The sequence below is a fragment of the Aricia agestis genome, chromosome Z (genome assembly GCF_905147365.1).
Source record: "Aricia agestis chromosome Z, ilAriAges1.1, whole genome shotgun sequence".
Classification (NCBI taxonomy): domain Eukaryota; kingdom Metazoa; phylum Arthropoda; class Insecta; order Lepidoptera; family Lycaenidae; genus Aricia; species Aricia agestis.
The window spans coordinates 36,237,439-36,254,634 of record NC_056428.1 but is presented as its reverse complement, the minus strand read 5'-3'; the positions used below and the strand labels follow the sequence as shown (position 1 = coordinate 36,254,634).

The 17,196-nt window shown below is 33.7% G+C and overlaps 1 protein-coding gene across 5 annotated transcripts in view; it reads left to right on the top strand.

Annotated features, from left to right (window-relative positions):
- Nucleotides 1–216: 216 nt before the first annotated feature.
- LOC121739342 (basement membrane-specific heparan sulfate proteoglycan core protein-like) overlaps nucleotides 217–17,196 on the top strand; it is a 196,612-nt gene continuing 179,632 nt past the window's right edge. For all 5 annotated transcript variants that reach the window (XM_042131739.1, XM_042131742.1, XM_042131741.1 and 2 more), the window contains exon 1: nucleotides 217–311. In XM_042131739.1, coding sequence (XP_041987673.1) covers nucleotides 264–311 — 48 coding nt within the window. In that variant the 5' untranslated portion in view covers nucleotides 217–263. The remainder of the gene's footprint in view (nucleotides 312–17,196) is intronic.

Sequence of the window (17,196 nt, the reverse complement as noted above, 5' to 3'; positions counted from 1 at the left end):
ATACGAATGACGAGAGTTCATGAGATGATTGAGAGTCAGACGATCTTTCGTCCATCAATCAGTTATGTTAAACTTTTTATGTTGGGGTACGGAACCCTAAAAACCGCACGCGTCGGAGTCGTTGCAGGAATGCATGCGTGCACTTTTCGAAGTTGTGACGAAAAGTTCGGCGGGCCGCGCCGGCAGTCGGCACCGGCATTCGCGGTTTGACAGCGCCGAGGTGCAGACGGTGCCTGCGCGCGTCGACCGATACAACATCAAGGATGAGGTTCCCCTGCCTTGTTCTGGTGGCCCTGACTCTCCTCGCCGAGGTAAGTGCTAGAAATATCCAACTGACCAAACCCGCCACAAAGTTAGCGATTTCCGAGCATTTTAAAAGTTGCTACAAAGTTGAAAACTTTTAAGCCGGTACGTTAAACGGACAAATAAAACTAATTTTGTGAATACAATACTTACTGTGTAAAAGTTTCGCGTTTCGTATCGGTTTACATGCTATGTAAAGTAACAGAAATCATCGGACGTTAATATAATTTAAAAGCAATATTTTCGAGTTCCATTGTATTGTAATGCGATACACATTAATTAATTTTATTTCCCTGTGCAAGTTAACACAAAATCTGCAGCTCATAATGAAAAATACGAGCGGTTAAAAGCATTATCTGAAAAATAAAAGCAGTGATTTAAAAATATTGCCTATAATTTTGTGTTGTAAAACAATACTCACACAAACAATACTCGGCAACAAGATTTTAAAAACGTTTGTTATTTTTAAATTAATTACCCGCCCAAGCTAGGATGTGTTTGAATATACTCGTATGTATAATATGGGTTTAGCACGCTCTATATCCTAAACTGCTTGTCGCTTTTGAGATATAGAGCAGTTGGCTTTATGTTTTTTATAATTAGGTAATTACCTCTGTACTTTTAAAAGTAACGTAGTAAGTATGTGTATTATTTTTCTGTAACAAATTAACAATGTAACAAAATTCTTGCTCCTAAGTTACTAACTTACTACTTACAAAGTTCATTGAAAAAATAAACACACTTTATTATCTTTTTTATGTACGTTTAATTGTAGTATGCGGTAGGTAAAATTAACGAAACAAACTTTTATTAAATGTGTGAGTTAAAATTCTAGTTAAATATTTGCCTAGTTATAAGTTATAAGTTATAAGTTATAACTTATATTAAGTAAATCTTGCTGGCAACAGTAACTGATTCAATTTTTAGTAACTTATTAGGTAATTATTGTCATGATAATGTATTACCAGAGTAGACAGAATTAGTATTACGTTGGATCATCGAGTAAAGATGAGGTAAACTAAAATTTTGTAGTTGGCCCCATCTTTACTCGATACAACGTTGGTATGATTTAATAAGAGTCAAAGTCAATAAGAGTCAACTAGTTTTATGCCCTTATATTTTTATAGGTAAAAAGGAAATAATTATGTCCTGGTTATTTATAATAAAATTCTTATGTATTTTATACTCATTTAAGTAGTCCCACGTAGATAATATAATATGTACTAGAGATCGCCCAATGGTCGAAATTCGACCTTAGTTTCAACGACATTAGGACTACTACCTATATTTTGTAAAAAAAATATTGACCTTACCATATTCTTTCAACTCTTGTCTCTGGGACTCAGCTGATCTCAGACTGGCCGTGTAAGCATTGTCTTAGTATCTAAGATTCAATAAAACTATAATCCATTTTCAATTTGTCACCTTGTTGTCAACAGACTTCAACCATAAAAGATTTTAATTCGTATGTATAGGCTTGTCACTCAAAAATCTGTCATTTTTTCCTAGTGTGTGTGTTGTAGTGTGTGTAATGTTTTATTTGTTAATAAAATATATGACAAAAGCATAATTTCAAAATAATATTAGCTCGATGCACTCCTTCGCCATATAAACTATAAATGTGCAAAATTTCATTCACCTACGTTTCCCCATTTTTCGTCAAAAGGGATACAATGTTTTTGGCTCACGTATTAATATATAGATTATATATTTAGAAGCATGGAGTTCCTTTAACTCCATGTCCATTTATGTCTCTTGTTATTTAAAGAGCCTTAGCGTTCTTACAGGGATAAACCTGAAGAGGAACCTTAGCCACAGATACTTTTCCTAAATTTTCTCGTAAAATAAAAATAAAACAGATTACAGAACTTAGGCTCTCTAGTCTCTGACTAGTTAGATAGCCTAAGCCTAAAAAGCAAGGAGATAAAAATTAAATTAAACTTTAAAAAATCTACGACACTATATTTTAGTACGGGAGCACTAGAACTTTTTTTTTTATTACTATCAAGCTAATTTTTTGTTAGTAGCTTCATTTTGATAAGACGAACTACATTTTTATCTGCGAAAAATCTTGAAAGTCTGAGCTAACAGAAATAGCAAGGATTTCATACTTTGACTTGATGGTCCTAAAATATGGATTGTTCTATTTGTAGGACAATATTACTCTAAAATTATATAACTATTAACCTATCAATGTACAAAAAATCTGCTTGTTAGGGTTTGCATTATGTATATTTTTTTCCCGTAGTGTTTTCCCCTCTTGTTCGGACATTAATTATTGTCACTACAATCTTTGATGAACCACTAAATTATGATTTTAGGTTAAAATACTGATCTTTCGGCTGGTTGACTCACTCTTGATTAGCACTGTTCAAACAGCTAGAGATAATTTTTGCAAGAAAATCTATGAAGATCAACTTCAGTCACCTTGACTTATGACAATAGAGTGTGACGTAAGAATAATATCATCATCATAAGAATCTAAGTTCGGTAAATTGCAAATTAGCACACAACATGAAATTTGAAACTCATTTCATTATTTAATATTGTGCATTCAAATTAATATTTATTTATTTATTTATAAATTCTTTATTTGCATTATAAACTATATAAAATAACAAAAACAACATTAGGCAAGGAACATAGCAAATAGGCGGCCTTACCGCTTTCAGCGGTTTCTTCCAGGCAACCAAAATATGGTGGCAGAAAATAATGTTAAAGTGCTAAATTTAAACAAAGAAAAATAAATACACACATACATACATACATATACACACATATATACACATACACTAAATACAATATATTACACATAATAAAATAGCCAAATGAACTACACAAATTTACACAGATATAATTAGGGTAAAAAAGACATGTTGATATAATTACCTACATTACATTAAAAACCTACATTATAAAAAATAAAGGAACATTAAAATAATTGTACAAAAAACACCAAGAGTTTTACAAGGACTGAGCCTGATCTAGGTAGTGTGCTTTCAAACGTTTCTTAAAGATGTTAATTGATTCCGATTTTTTTATAAAATCGGGCAAGGAATTCCAGAGACGAATAGCGGAGATTAATATTCATTTGTTATAATAATTTATAATATTATTCTCGTGAAGTAGTAAAACGAAGGGATACCTGTGACCTATAGACATAGTAGTTAAATATTACAAGCATAATATAAGAAAAATATCCTCCTATCCTCTCCTTCCTTCGATATATTAGTCAAAGTTATAAGAAAATAGTAATGAAATGCATAAAGAAATCGCTACAGAGTAATTTTATAATTATTTCAGATAGTCACTAAATTTTTTTAACATAATCTAAGTATATACGTGGGAGAGCCATGCTTCGGCACGAATGGGCCGGCTCGACCGGAGAAATACCACGTTCTCACCGAAAACCGGCGTGAAGCAGCGCTGCGCTGTGTTTCGCCGAGTGAGTGAGTTTACCGGAGGCCCAATCCCCTACCCTATTCCCTTCCCTATCCTCCCCTATTCCCTTCCCTATCCTCCCCTATTCCCTTCCCTACCCTCCCCTATTCCCTTCCCTTCCCATCCCTACCCTCCCCCATTACCCTATTCCCTCTTAAAAGGCCGGCAACGCACCTGCAGCTCTTCTGATGCTGCGAGTGTCCATGGGTGACGGAAGTTGCTTTCCATCAGGTGACTCGTTAGCTCGTTTGCCCCCTTATTTCATAAAAAAAATAATATATTTTCATTCTTTGGCAAAAAAGTATCCTTAAGTATTTTATGGTAGTTTTTCACAATATTAAGAAATTGTAAAATTATGTATTATTAAACAGTAAAGATATTTTTTTATATTTAGTAACACTACTTAAGATAAAAAAATACTACTTTATTATTACCTAAAATTGAAAACAATAATAATATATTAGATAATATTGACTAAATTCTTACCATGTTTTATAAATAATGTACCTACTATCAGAGAAGTTGATTCCTATGCAAATCGGGGACCTAAGTAGTTTGGTTGCGTTACGTCAAACCCAGCTGACAGATCACAATTAACATTAAATTGACATATCCGAGACCAAATAACGTTGGTCTGTCAATTGCATAGGAATCAACTTCCTCGATGGTACCACTTTGTACATACCTTATCCGTAAGAACTTTTGACCCCTAAGCCAATTTTAATATATCTCCTTCCCATCAAAATCTTATAGTTGACCTTTTTAAACTACTCGTATACGTGAATATTATAATATGTTTATTATTTAAGGAACTCTTTTAAATACATCTAATAGTTTAAAACTGTTCAGATCATATTTTGGAATTATTGTGTTAATACATATAGGTTTAGGTCAACGCAAAAAACAATGAATGAGAATTTATAATTAACTTGCATATAAAATAATAAATTAAATCGGAAGAGACCATAGTTGTAAGAAGTTCATGACAAAGTGTAATATAGGCATTTATCGTACATACAATATACATCCACTAGACATGATTCAAATTTTACAAGAGGTTATAAGGGAAGATTAGAAAAGGTTTCTCAGAGGAGATATTGTTTCATAAACTACGAACGGGGACATAAGGATAATTCCTTTGCTGAGGGACGGACGTTTGTGCAAGGCTTTCAAGCAGTTGTAAACGCTCGGGTTTTGTCAAGTACCTCTATAGTCTACTTTTCAACATATATTCACTTAAGCACGTGGATTTTTCCCGCAATCAGACTTATTTTTGGTATTTCTGCGCACGCATCTTGTTGATTCTTGTTGTCTTTATTTAAGTCGCTGATATAATTGATAGTATGCAAAAAATACTAAAACATTCATCATATAGTAAATAATTGTACATCTAAAACGTACCATTCAGATTATAATATTATAGATATTATATAATACTAGCTGTCCCGACAAACGTTGTTTTGCCATACATATTTGTTTGTTATGAAAAATAGATATTGTCCGATTCTCAGACCTACTCAGTACTCAATATGCTCACAAAATTTCATCAAAATCGGTCAAGCCGTTTCGGAGGAGTATGGCAACGAAAACTGTGACACGAGAATTTTATATATTAGATTATTAAAAAAAACTATACCTAATCAATATTCAATTTGTCAACTTGTTGTCAACAGACTTCAACCATTAATAAAAGAGTATAATTCGTATGTATAGGTTTGTCACTCAAAAATCTGTCATCTTCTTGAGTGTGCCTATTGTAGTGTGTGTAATGTTTTATTTGTTAAAAAAATGTGTGATAAAAGCATAATTTCAAAATAATATTAGCTCGATGCACTCCTCTACCATAAAAACTGTAACTGTGTAAGATTTCATTCACCTACGTTTCCGCATTTTTCGTCAAAAAGGATACAAAGTTTTTCACTTGCGTATTAATATATAGATTAAATAAACATAACTCATTATCTAAGTAGTTACTTAGATAGGTATAACAATAATAATTAAAATTATCCTACCTACAATTGAATTTAAGTAATTTAATATTTTAAACTCTAGCGTTGCGGGAAGCTTTACCTCATTTGCTGAATTTTGCGATTTGCGAATATCACAATACCTATGTTTTGTACAAACGGTAGTGGCCATTGTAATGTTCATATTATATGTATAAAATAGGATAGATAATATTATATGTGGGAACCGTACATTTTTTCGGGAAAAAATATGTCCTATGTTCTTTCCCGGGACTCAAGTATCTCTATACCTTTCAGCAAATGAATAGTTTAGGGGAAAATCATAAAAGTTTACTTGTCGGGAACTGTACATTTTTCAATATGTTACAATACTGCTATGGAACTCCCTGCCAGCCAAAATCAGGCAAGCTAAAACGTTACGAAAGTTTCAAAAAAATGCTCAAGAATCATTACCTTGGTATCTAGTAGAGATTTTGTGCGAAGGAACTGTAAGCTATAATATATTACAATATTACAATATTGTATTTATTTACCTTTGTGTATTATGTTTTATTAAAATATATATTAGTTTGTTTATATCTAGCATTTGTGTATTAGTATATTTTTAAATAGTATTTTATCGTAACATATTTTTAGAATAGGATTTAGTGTACGATTGTTCCTAGGTAATTAAGATGTATGATAAGCCTAATTTAATTTCTAGTTCTGTCTTATTCCAACTCAAGCTGCACTGTGTTGTAATTTGTCTCCATGCGCCAGAGGTTGCTTGGAAGAAATCGCTCTACAGCGATAAAGCCGCCTTTGTGCTCATGCCGTGTTCTTGTGAATTTCCTTTATTTCATGTTTTGAATAATATTTTGAGCACAATAAAGCATATTCATTCATTCATTCATTTTTCGGGACAAAAGTATTCCTTGTCCTTTCCCGAGACTCGAAGTATCTTCATACCAAAATTCATCAAAATCTATTAAAATATATTTTACGCGCAAATCATAAAAGTATATTGTGCGGTAACCGTACATTTTTCCGGGACAAAATGTATCCTATGTCCTTTTCCGGGACTCAAAGTTTGCGCGTGATGTCGTGACCAAGGGAAATATGGATTCATTTTCATTTATATAGATAGAGAAGAGATAAAAAAATAAATACAAAAAATGTACTGGGCCTACGACTACTACTAAGTAAGAAAAAAAATAAAGGGTAACCAAGAAGTTAACTAAATACAGCTTTGAAAAGCCTTTGTAACAAAAAATTAGATTCTCAACGAACCTCTAAAAGTCTAATATTTTTAATTTTGCTGAAATTTTAGAGGAATTATCAGGTAATGACGAATGTAGTCATTCTGCCTACTCATCCTGTGCTAAGTGCCATTGGACAAAGTATTCCAGAATCTTCCAACTCAATTTATTTAAAAACGGGCCACCATCTTAAAAGCCTTTTTACGTACGCCCAAACTCTTAGACACGTGTTAGTCGTAGGAAGAGGTAACTTAATATAGCTTATTTCGTGTTTTTGTTTATATAACCTGCAATCCTACTTATATATGGGGGAGGTGTTATGTTCGTTTTCTTATATTCAACGATTACTCCGCCGTTTGTTAACCGATTTTCAAAATTTTTCTTTTGGTATATAGGGTATCATCCCAATTTGGTATTATATTCATAAAAGTGGTGATCTGATGAAGGATCCATAAGTAATCGAGGGAACTCCTCAAAACTTATAGGGAAACGTGACTTCGGTTTCGTGATAAGTATTCTAAGCATATGCTACCAACAAGTAAGATTTTGCACCGAGATATACCTGGTATACCGTGGTTCGGAAGGTGCTGAGAGAACTCCTGATTCTTTATAGATACAAGTTTGGGAGTTTCGGCGTTGTTTTAAGAACAGAAAGCTTATGCTACTATGCAAATTATATTCATCATCATCATCATCATCGCTATTCACTACCATATTATACCATTTCATAGTCTTTTAGATCAAGACTCGAGTTTGTCAAGCGATAATTTAAAAAAATCTATAAGTACCTACCTAATATTATAAACCTGAAGAGTATGTTTGCTTGAACGCGTCAATCTCAGGAACTACAGGTCCGATTTAAAAACTTATCTCAGTGTTAGATAGATCATTTATCGAGTAAGACTATAGGCTATATCACAGAATAGCAATATGACATGGCTATATTATATTATCACGCTAAGACTAATACGACCGAAGAAACTCAGGAAAATGTGGGAAAAACGGGGGAAATATTTTTTATGGGAAAATGTATGGTTTCTGTAAAATTCCTAATTTACGCGGGCGAAGCCGCGCGGGACATCTAGTTAATAATATTTTCACATAACATCGCACCATTGAAAATATTTTCTTGTAATTTTCTATTATTGAAATGACACTTGTGGTTGAAAATTGCAGATCATTAAACATTTTAACTTATGTTAAAACGTAAAGTTTTAAGAATAAGATATACCTACTGTTAACTGTTGATTTTTTTGTTAGGCCTAGGAGGTCAATATTTCTTTTTAATTGAAATCTTTATTATGTACAACTTAACAGTTTTGTAGCTAAACTTTATGTTTTATTCGAGATTCAATACCTAACACTTACATTTTAAAGTGGTCACATAACCGCTAGGATCACAAAATATAGTTCTTTATAACCTAGGAAGTTTCATCTAGTCTATTAGGTTCTGAGGCGAAGTTCGCACTTGGTAAGTTAATGTAACTTGCTAGTTTGGACCACAAATTGACTGGTATAAGTCTGTGCTCAAAATTAACTAATGAACAATATTACTCTTAACATTTTTGGGAAACTTAGAGGCCACATCGCTTGTACATATTTTGTTTTGACTCCATTCATGTTACTAAAGAAAGTGTCACGGTCTGAACCGATTTTGCTGTCATCTAGTATGGAAGATGCTTTGAGTTCTGGTAAAGGACGTAGGGTAGTTATACTGGAAAAATGGTCGGTTCCGTGAAGAACTGACACGAGTTCATATTATGTGATTAATGTTAAGTAATTGTGAAACTCTTACAAAATAAATAGCCTTTATTTCAAAAGAATAGAAAACGAAGTCACTCGATAAAATTAAGTATAATTATGGTGCAACTATACCAGCTCCTGAAATCTTAGAGATTCTTGACATAGAATTTGCGCTTTCTTGTGCTATAGATAGCTGATAAAGAATTCAAAATTCTAAAGATTTACTTAGTACTACTTTACAGTACTAGTAGTAGTTGAGGGTTAGGCCAGTTCGAAAGGCTAATTAAATTTAAGAATCATTTTTATTTAACACTTTTTAATTAATTTCTGGGAATATTGATTTTGTTTTCAATGTGGAAGTCGGTTTTTATGTTTTGTTTAAAAAAAATTGTTTTAAAATTAAAAAAGGAACAAAATTATATTGAATGATACCTTATCACCATGTAAATAAAAATATTTTGAAATTTTGACTAAGTAACAATTTTTCAAAGTCATTTAATAGTACATGTAGGTATTATATAGAAATTAAAAATATTATATTAGCTGTTGCCCGCGACTTCGTCCACGTCAACATAGTATAATAACAAAGATGGATAGTCCGCAAACAGATATGAAAAGAGTAAAATATAACCTCCTCCTTTTTGGAAGTCGGTTAAAAAGTAGCCTAAGTTACACCTTACTACATCAGCTATCTACCAAAAAAATCCCGGCAAAATAGCTCCAGCTGTTTCAGAGATTAGCCGGAACAAACAGACAGACAGACAGACAAAAATTATAAAAAATTTTGTTTTGGTGTATGTATCGTATATATATTCATATGCATGTAGTAAAAAACGGTTCTTTCAATATTACAAACAGACACTCCAATTTTATTTATTTGTACCTATAGATAAAAGCTTGACAATTTTTGATAGAGTCTCTGATTGAAGTATTATATTATAAAGTATTTAAAGTATTTATTTGAACTAATTACTTGATTGCGAATTACTGATACCTATATTTAGGAATTAGGGCATCAGTGACCACTACAAATACAAATCTGAGTAGAAGTCAAAATCCTGTCAATGCGTGTGATAACGATAGTGAGTCACGTTTAATCAATCTATACATATAAATAAAATTAGAGTGTCTGTTTGTAATATTAAAAGAACCGTTTTTTACTACATGCATATGAATGTATATGCGCTATATGTAGCGTAAAAATGTTGATTTGGGTGTATGCACGAAAACAACATTTTTTACAATTTTTGTCTGTATGTCTGTCTGTCTGTCTGTTTGTTCCGGCTAATCTCCGAAATGGCTGGAGCGATTTTGCTGGGACTTTTTTTGGCAGATAGCGGATGTAGTAAGGAATAACTTAGGCTACTTTTTAACCGACTTCCGAAAAGGAGGATGATATATTTTACTTTTTTTTTGTATGCAGTTTACGCGGACGAAGTCGCGGGCAACAACTAGTATACTATATAATTACAAGCTGTCCCGGCAAACGTTGCTTTGCCATAATAATATATAAATCAAGTATTTCGCTCATAATATTATTTTATTGAAGTGGCTAAATAAGTATGTTACCATGACAACGTCCATCGCTATCCCGTCACACAAACAATGGTCGCCGTCAGACTCGTGTTATAATAATTTACTATTATTTATTCAACAAATGCACTTATCAATATAATTAGTACCCAGTAGCCGATTCTCAGACCCACTGAATATGCATATAAAATTTGGTTAAAATTAGTAAAGCCGTTTCGGAGGAGTACGCGGCCTAACATTGTGACACGAGAATTTTATATATAAGAAGATATAATTTTATATCATGATTTAAAAAATAGTATAATTATATTCATAGGCTCCTTAAATGCGATCGGTTTGTCTCTCAAGTTCTATGAATTATATGAATAGGTAGGTAAAACATATTGTAATGGTAGGAAATAGGAATAGAACAAAGATTATTAAAAATGTTCAAAATCTTTTTAAAGTTATCATTAAGTATGTTAAAAATCACCGTCATCATTATAATAATTGTACTTAACTGTAAAAAGTTTTGTATTTATGACAACGGAGAAATATTTGGTTCTTTTTTTACAAAAATATTTTTTTAGTCAGACGCGAGCGTTTCGCTACGGCTTAATATAATCAATTAATTTGCCGTTCGATCTCGGCTCAGCACAAAATTGTAACCATGTTGTTCCCGAATCTCGGAAATTAAGCAAAATTTAAATTAGATTAATTATTTTTGTTGCCTTTACTTTAAATTTACAATATGTCCAGGTCTATTTAGAACTTTACATAGTTGTAATTGTTACTATGATTGAAACATATCTATATTATGTTTTATTAAAATTCGATTAATCATCTGTAACGCCCGCACTCAGAGACATATTTTATGATAACATCAAAGAGTTCTATAAAAAGTATAAGTAAATAAAAATGTTCCTGAAATTAAAATTAAGTAATTATCTTAAATCATTTAAGATTAATTTAAGATAAATTTAAGTTAAATGTATGTGCGGCCGTAAGAGGACGTGTGGTTTTGCTATCGAGTTATATACTGTAGTAATAATTAGAATCTAACGATCTATGTATTACCATATATCTTTTAAATAAATATTACTAACAAATAACCGAGCATCAACAATAATTTTTGATATCCGACTGCATTTATTTCGTAACTCCTTGGCCAATATCGAACTTATCTTTTACCTTTTGCCATGTCTTGTTTACTTTAAATAAAAATCATAGGGTCGAACAGATAAGATAAATATGGCGGCCAAGAATATAATTTTGGCTTCAAACAAGCTTCATATATCTATACTAATATTATAAAGCGGAAGAGTTTGTTAGTTTTTTTGTTTGTTTGAACGCGCTAATCTCAGGAACTAATGGTCCGATTTGAAAAATTATTTCAGTGTTAGATAGCCTATTTATCGAGAAAGGCTATAGGCTATATTTTATCACGCTAAAACTAATAGGAGCGAAGAAATAGAGGAAAATGTTAATGGAATCAGGCGTTACTTTGCGGAAATCCATAGCTTAAAATTTAGTTTGTTATTATTTTTAGCAATATTCCGCGAAATAAACTTCCACCTTTAAGTAAATGAGTGAGTGCACGCATAGGCATGCGTACAGCACCTTCCTCCTCCCACACTTCCTATGCGTACGTGCTCGCATGCAAGAACCTGCAAACACCACCACCACACAAGCAATAATGTTGGCAAATCCGTGCAAGGCCCCTCACCACCATACAGGTTGAAAACCTCGACGCACGTTTCGCCCCAACACCGGAGCATCCTCAGGATGTGGACTTTACGAACAACGTGGAGTGAAAGTTTATTTCGCGGAATATTGCTAAAAATAATAACAAACTAAATTTTAAGAGGAAAATGTGGAAAAAACGGAGAAAATTATTTGAATCTCACGAATTAGTAAACCACGTGAAGGATTATAGGATATTTTTGTGGACGAATTTTTCTGTGAAATATTTAATTTACGCGAGCGAAGCCGCGCGGAACGTCTAGTTTGTAATAAATATGCAGAATAAATTCCAAATGCAGCTAGTTATAAATAACAAGAATACCTACAACAAAGCGAGTTGTAAGTTGTAACTCAAACCAGAATATTAATATAATAAGGAGCCTTATAGTCCCTAGATCTATTCAATAATAATATTACGATTTTTAAGAGCCTATGCTGTCCCACTGTTGGGTAAAGGCCTCCCCCAAAGTCCTCCACACCTCTCGATCAGACGCAGCCGTAGGCCATTGTAAAAGGCCATAATATGATTAAATAGTATATTTAAAAAAATCATACAACACTGGCAGTTTTCATAAATATAACGTGTATAGTAATTATAAGATGGAAATTATATTTTTGTTCGGCCAACAACGGCCAACTATTGTCTTGACATAACTCAACCAAATAAGTCCACTCCGATAATAAACCTCGATCGTGGAAATCGCAGACACAATAGATTTTCAATTATTGTTATGCGACAGCCGGGTGCCGATTGATGGGTTAATAATATTATGTTACTAGTCGTTTATTAGCAGTACGCTTCCATACAATATAATATTATTTATCTGTTACTAGCTGTCCCGGCAAACGCTGTTTTGCCATAAAATGATTTTCCCTGTTTTCCTGCTTTTCTCTTGAAGTTTTCAGATTTTTTTTCTACAGACTTCACGGAGCCCGAGACCTTTCCAACGAATGCAAAACCGTGGAAATCGGTTGGTGCGTTCTGAATTTATACGTGGGAGAGCCATGCTTCGGCACAAATGGGCCGGCTCGACCGGAGAAATACCACGTTCTCACAGAAAACCGGCGTGAAACAGCGCTTGCGCTGTGTTTCGCCGAGTGAGTGAGTTTACCGGCGGCCCAATTCCCTTCCCTACCCTCCCCTATTCCCTTCCCTTCCCATCCCTAGCCTCCCCTATTACCCTATTCCCTCTTAAAAGGCCGGCAACGCACCTGCAGCTCTTCTGATGCTGCGAGTGTCCATGGGCGACGGAAGTTGCTTTCCATCAGGTGACCCGTTTGCTCGTTTGCCCCCTGCTTTCATAAAAAAAAAAAAAAAAAAAACCAACTTATTTTATTTATTAGATATCTCTTTTACCATAACTCACCATTAGCAACTTCTTATCTTTAGATTTAAGTTTATGGGACTTATTTTCTAATATTTTTTCATTGAATGGGCATAAATTAAATTCCTACGCGACTCTACTTAGCCACTTTGATTTTGTTTGATTTTTGATTTGCACGATTCTTGGAATACAGACTAGTTAATGCCAGCCTGGATAAGGTAATTTATTCTTGTAGAATTTATAATTTTATCGTGTTTAATATATTCTAGACAAACATTTTTATCTCTTATAGTTTTTTTTTATGTTGAAGTTATTACGTTTTGTAGAATTTATGAAAAGTAGAAGCCATATATAATATAGCATAACTTTATATGTGTTAACCATAATAATAATACATTATAGTGCATAACTACCTAAAACTAGTACGCATCGGATTTTAATAAGTGTATTTTTAATAGATAAGTGATTCAAGACTCAAGAGGTATGGTTCGGGGTTCATTTTTATTATTATTTTAGGAATATAGTATAGGTCCTAACTCCTATATAACTTTACAGTGACAGGGCATATTATGCCATAGCATCTAATATTATATCTTGTAGTTGCGAAACCGGGGCGGGTCCAGATATTCACAAATAACTTTACAGATTATTTTGTAAATTTTTTTATTAGATTTTTTATGTCATAATAATATTATTTACACATAAACGTTACCGATTATTTAATTCTTTGACTAACCTTCATGGTTAAAAAAAGCATACAGACTGATAAGCTGTTTGGCAAGACGATTTGCAAAGTCAAAAAAATAAACATCAGTGGGTAGTGTTTACACAAGTAGGATTTTAGGAATACATTCCCAACGGAAGTTATATTGTCACAGTATTACAAATGTACTGTAATACTGTGACATTGTAGAGATTAGTTAGGGCCAGAACACAAAAACACGGCACGACGTCGTACGGCGTCGCACGGCGCCGTGTCGGACGCGCGTCGAAAAAAGCCAGGGCACGGCGCCGTACGGAGTCGTACGACGTCGTGCCATAGAAACTCGTCTTGAATTTCTAGGTGAGTTTCTACGGCACGACGTCGTACGACGCCGTACGACGTCGTGCCGTGTTTTTGTGTCCCGGCCCTTAATTATAAAGTAGAGATTACAGAATATTTCACCAAATTTACATATATATTTGAATGCATTCATAACACATAACACATAGTTTACCGGAGGCCTAATCCCCTACCCTATTCCCTTCCCTACCCATCCCTACCCTTCCCTATTACCCTATTCCCTCTTAAAAGGCCGGCAACGCACCTGCAGCTCTTCTGATGCTGCGAGTGTCCATGGGCGACGGAAGTTGCTTTCCATCAGGTGACCCGTTTGCTCGTTTGCCCCCCTATCTCATAAAAAAAAAAAATGCAAATAGAAGATAGTAAAGAAACTGCCACGAGTTACACCTCACTCTGGCACCAAATCCAAGTAGGCATACATACAAAAGTGTCCGTACGTCAGTTGGTATTGTTATAATCGTTCGCTATTTTGTTCGAAAGGTTATCCATGTCAAGTTATCGTGTGTTATCTGCATCAATTTTAGTCCATTTCAGCTCTGTATGCGACATTTTTCTGATTTTTTTATCACAAGTTTATCACATGTGACCCATCTTACACAATAAAGACGCCAGCTTCGATAAATATACTTTTAATTGCTAACCTAATTATTTATCTTATTGACCGGGAAAGGTTACGAACACGCGAACAACGCAACGGTATTATAGTTCGAAATGATTCCGAGAAACATCCGTGATTTATTGGAAAGAAGGTTGGCGATTTTGTTACCCATGAAAAGTGATCAAAATGGTCAAGGTGATTCCAGGTTGTTATTATGGAGATAAAAAAAATTACATTCATAGTACCTATTCACTTAGTATGTGGAGTTTCTTAATAATGAAGCTCCGATATATCAGAGTACTCATGTGTATAGTAGTACTTATCTATGTGAATAATTGTAATATACTTAGTCGTGTAGTTGCTGGTTTTCCTAAATATAAATTCTAATTATTATTGTGGGGTATAAGATACTATAAAGTAGCTGGGCCATCAATGTATAGCGACTTGCCAACGTCCTTGTTTCATGTGTTTTACATCGCACGCTGAAAAGTACACAGTTTTATCTCAATACCAACTTTAATTAATGTTATTGATGCAGTGTAGCAAACGTGTTTCATTCAAAAATTCATCCAGTTTGTAATAATGCGTTTTTGTCGTCAATCCCTGGGGCCGAATCATATTCAATTAAGCTTCGGCACAATGGAATGACTATTTTGGTTGCAATACTGACAATGTTAACAAAGAACATCATGCGTTCATACATATTGTATAGCTTTTGACACCGGTTCTAAATTTCCATCTTGGTATTTACATTAATGATAATTTTGAACTTGGCAGTGGAAAATTTGCTGTTCTGTACATGTCAACAATTTTTTGTATATCTAGATTATAGTTGTAATATTATGCACATATATGAATCTCAATATTTTTAGAATGAAAAATTGGTAAAGGTACCATCAGAGAATTCATTCTTTAGGTAGAATGCGGACCTACAACTAGTTGTTTCTAGTCAACACCTTCAAATTACATAGATCTGCCACAAACAAATTTCGAAGACGGGTCGGACACTACATATCTTTTAATTACACTCTTGTTAAACTTTAACAAATCCTCATCTGTCGCGCTTTCTGAGATTTGACCTGTAATATGTATATTGTATGCTTATTAAAAATTATATATATCATATATATTTTTTATGAAATAAGGGGGCAAACGAGCAAACGGGTCACCTTATGGAAAGCAACGTCCGTCGCCCATGGACACTCTCAGCATCAGAAGAGCTGCAGGTGCGTTGCCGGCCTTTTAAGAGGGAATAGGGTAATAGGGTAGGGTAAGGATGGGATGGGAAGGGAATAGGGGAGGGTAGGGAAGGGAATAGGGTAGGGGATTGGGCCGCCGGTAAACTCCGAAACACGTCGGTTTTCTGTGAGAACGTGGTATTTCTCCGGTCGAGCCGGCCCATTCGCGCCGAAGCATGGCTCTCCCACGTCTTAAATTATTTATATCTTCGTTCTTATATTAATTACTTATATCTTAACTAGCTAGCTGAACTTCAAGGCGTAGACTACTTGAGATTTTTATACACTTCAGATTCTAAGTAATTTATTAGACCAGCTACATTCACTATAAATAGTTTCAAGTGGTTAGCTTTATTGCTAGCCGATATTTGCCGAGTATAGATATTAGATTTGGCTACTTACTAGTAAGAAAAGTTCTAATAGGGAAGTTTCAATGAAAAAATATTATTTTATTTATCTCTACTGAAACATAATTGTTACTATTAATGTCAGATCAAATTGTGTATGCTTAAGGATGTATTTATGGTCAAATCTCGTATTACATCCAATTAAATTACGAAAGTACTAAATCTGTAAAAAATTGGGCACCCAGACACTTATTATTAATTATAATGATTTTTTTATAATATATGTTTAAAGAACTATTCATTATTATTGAAAAAAAATATGTAATTTGACTACCGCAAATGGCGGCCTAGAGCTCGGCAAGACACAACTTTAAATGCACGTGGCGAAAAAAGGAACTAACGCTGCCATCATACAAAAACGACATTTTTGACAGCTCTTCCTTACCAGCAGCGCCCCGCTCACGTTCCTTTAAAACTTTGTCGCACCCTTCGAAGGAAAGTTTTCATCGATTTTAATTTTAAATATTTCCTCAGAATTACCGGTAAACCCACTTTTTTTTGGGCTTAAAAAATCGCAAATCGTACAAATAAATTGATAAACAGTTTTCTAGTCGTTTATCTTTGATACAAAGTTCCCAGTTCTGATGTTCATACTAAAAAAATGTAACACTTCCGGAA